Source organism: Giraffa tippelskirchi, chromosome 3 (assembly GCF_054371585.1).
Source record: "Giraffa tippelskirchi isolate mGirTip1 chromosome 3, T2T-mGirTip1v1.2.pri, whole genome shotgun sequence".
Taxonomy (NCBI): domain Eukaryota; kingdom Metazoa; phylum Chordata; class Mammalia; order Artiodactyla; family Giraffidae; genus Giraffa; species Giraffa tippelskirchi.
In genome coordinates, this window is record NC_137277.1 from 21,212,869 (window position 1) to 21,214,552 (window position 1,684).

The 1,684-nt window shown below is 48.5% G+C and overlaps 1 protein-coding gene across 1 annotated transcript; it reads right to left on the bottom strand.

The window, feature by feature from the left end:
* Positions 1-615: 615 nt before the first annotated feature.
* LOC145540969 (uncharacterized) lies at positions 616-1,314 on the bottom strand. The gene has a single exon (XM_081576128.1). The coding sequence runs from the start codon at positions 1,312-1,314 to the stop codon at positions 616-618; it is 699 nt and encodes a 232-aa protein (XP_081432254.1).
* Positions 1,315-1,684: the final 370 nt, after the last annotated feature.

Genomic DNA, 1,684 nt, shown 5'->3' on the forward strand with positions numbered 1-1,684 from the left:
CACACTACACAATGAAATGGGTTTTTAATAATGAGATAATAATTAGGAAGGGGGCTAATATGATGCTCATAATGGATAAGGCATATAATATATAAATTTCTATATCAGGAATGTGGTGCAATAAATCAAACACATATAGAAGAATTGTGGTACACCATTTATTGAGAAGCATACAGGTAAAACTCAAAGTGACTGTAAAAGGAGAAAGCATGAGACAAGAACTATGAGGATAGCAAAAGAGAAAATATGACTATAAAGAGTATGATAGGCTGCAGAATCCTATAGAAACATTCTGAGATCTTGTTTCCTTAAGTTACTCAGAAGAACTAGATGGTCAATCCTATTTCCAGAGCCAAAACCAAGACATACTTCCCTATCACAGATGCAGGAAGTTGGCACATGGTCCTCCTACATCAGAGGAAGACAATTGGAGGAAGCCCTCCACACTCCGTCAAGCTAATTCACAAGCTCTTAAGCAAGGAGATGAGTAACTGAAATTCTGGTAGAGTATGCCAGTTGTCAGCAAAGTCTAGGAAGCGATTTTGTTTTGTCCCCAGGTAACGAGTCAATCAATAGAAGGTGTTGTATAGGGACAGTGGATCCTTGGCAAGGTGATCAGCAGCAGGAAGGCTGGCAGCAGCTGGACCCACAGCTCTGGTCTTGGCACCCAAGCAGGCAGCAGCATGTGGGGTGGTAGCAGGTTCTATGGCAGTACACAGGTGCACAGGAAGCGGGCTGGCAGCAAGCCTGATAGCACCTGGACCCACCGCAGGTTTGTCCACAGCTGCTGGATTCACAGCATGTGGGCTGGCAGCAGGTGGTCACACAAATCGGCTTGAGGCAGGTGGTCCTGCAGCAGGTGGTCTGACAGCTGGCAGGGCGACAGCAAGGCTGGCAGCAGCTGGACCCACCGCAGGCGGGCTGGCAGCAGGTGGTCACACAAGTAGGTTTGCAGCAGGTGGTCCTACAGCAGGTGTTTTCACTAGTCTGATAGCAAGTTGGGGGGCAGCAAGGCCGACAGCAGCTGGGCTCACAGCAGGAGGGCTGACAGCAGGTGGTCACACAAACAGGTTTGAGGCAGGTGGTCCTGCAGCAGGTGGTCTGACAGCTGGCAGGGCGACAGCAAGGCTGGCAGCAGCTGGACCCACCGCAAGTGGGCTGGCAGCAGGTGGTCACACAAGTAGGTGTGCAGCAGGTGGTCCTACAGCAGGTGTTTTCACTAGTCTGATAGCAAGTTGGGGGGCAGCAAGGCCGACAGCAGCTGGGCTCACAGCAGGTGGGCTGACAGCATGGGGAGCAGCAGGAGTGAGTCATTTTGTCAGTGGTGAGTGTGGACTCCTGTTCAGAAGTGAGTTTCACAGATTCTGATACTACTTCTGTTCTGGGGCTTTTTATACACTGGACCCCCAATGTTGGGACCAATAAGCAAGACTTTCCTTGTTGTGTATGTTGTTTTTGTAGTCAATGGGAAATTATCCAGGAGGAAATGATTTCTTTAGTGCTTTGAGGCCTCCGTAAATTAGTGTTTGATCTTGTTTTAATTAGGAGTAGTACTTAAGAACCTTTTCCAGGAGTGAAAAACTATAAGGAATCATCCCAGCAGCATCTCTGGTCATGTGACATCATCAGGTCATGGGATAGTTCTTCCTGCCTTGGCCAGGGTCAAAACAGTCATCTTTTCTTT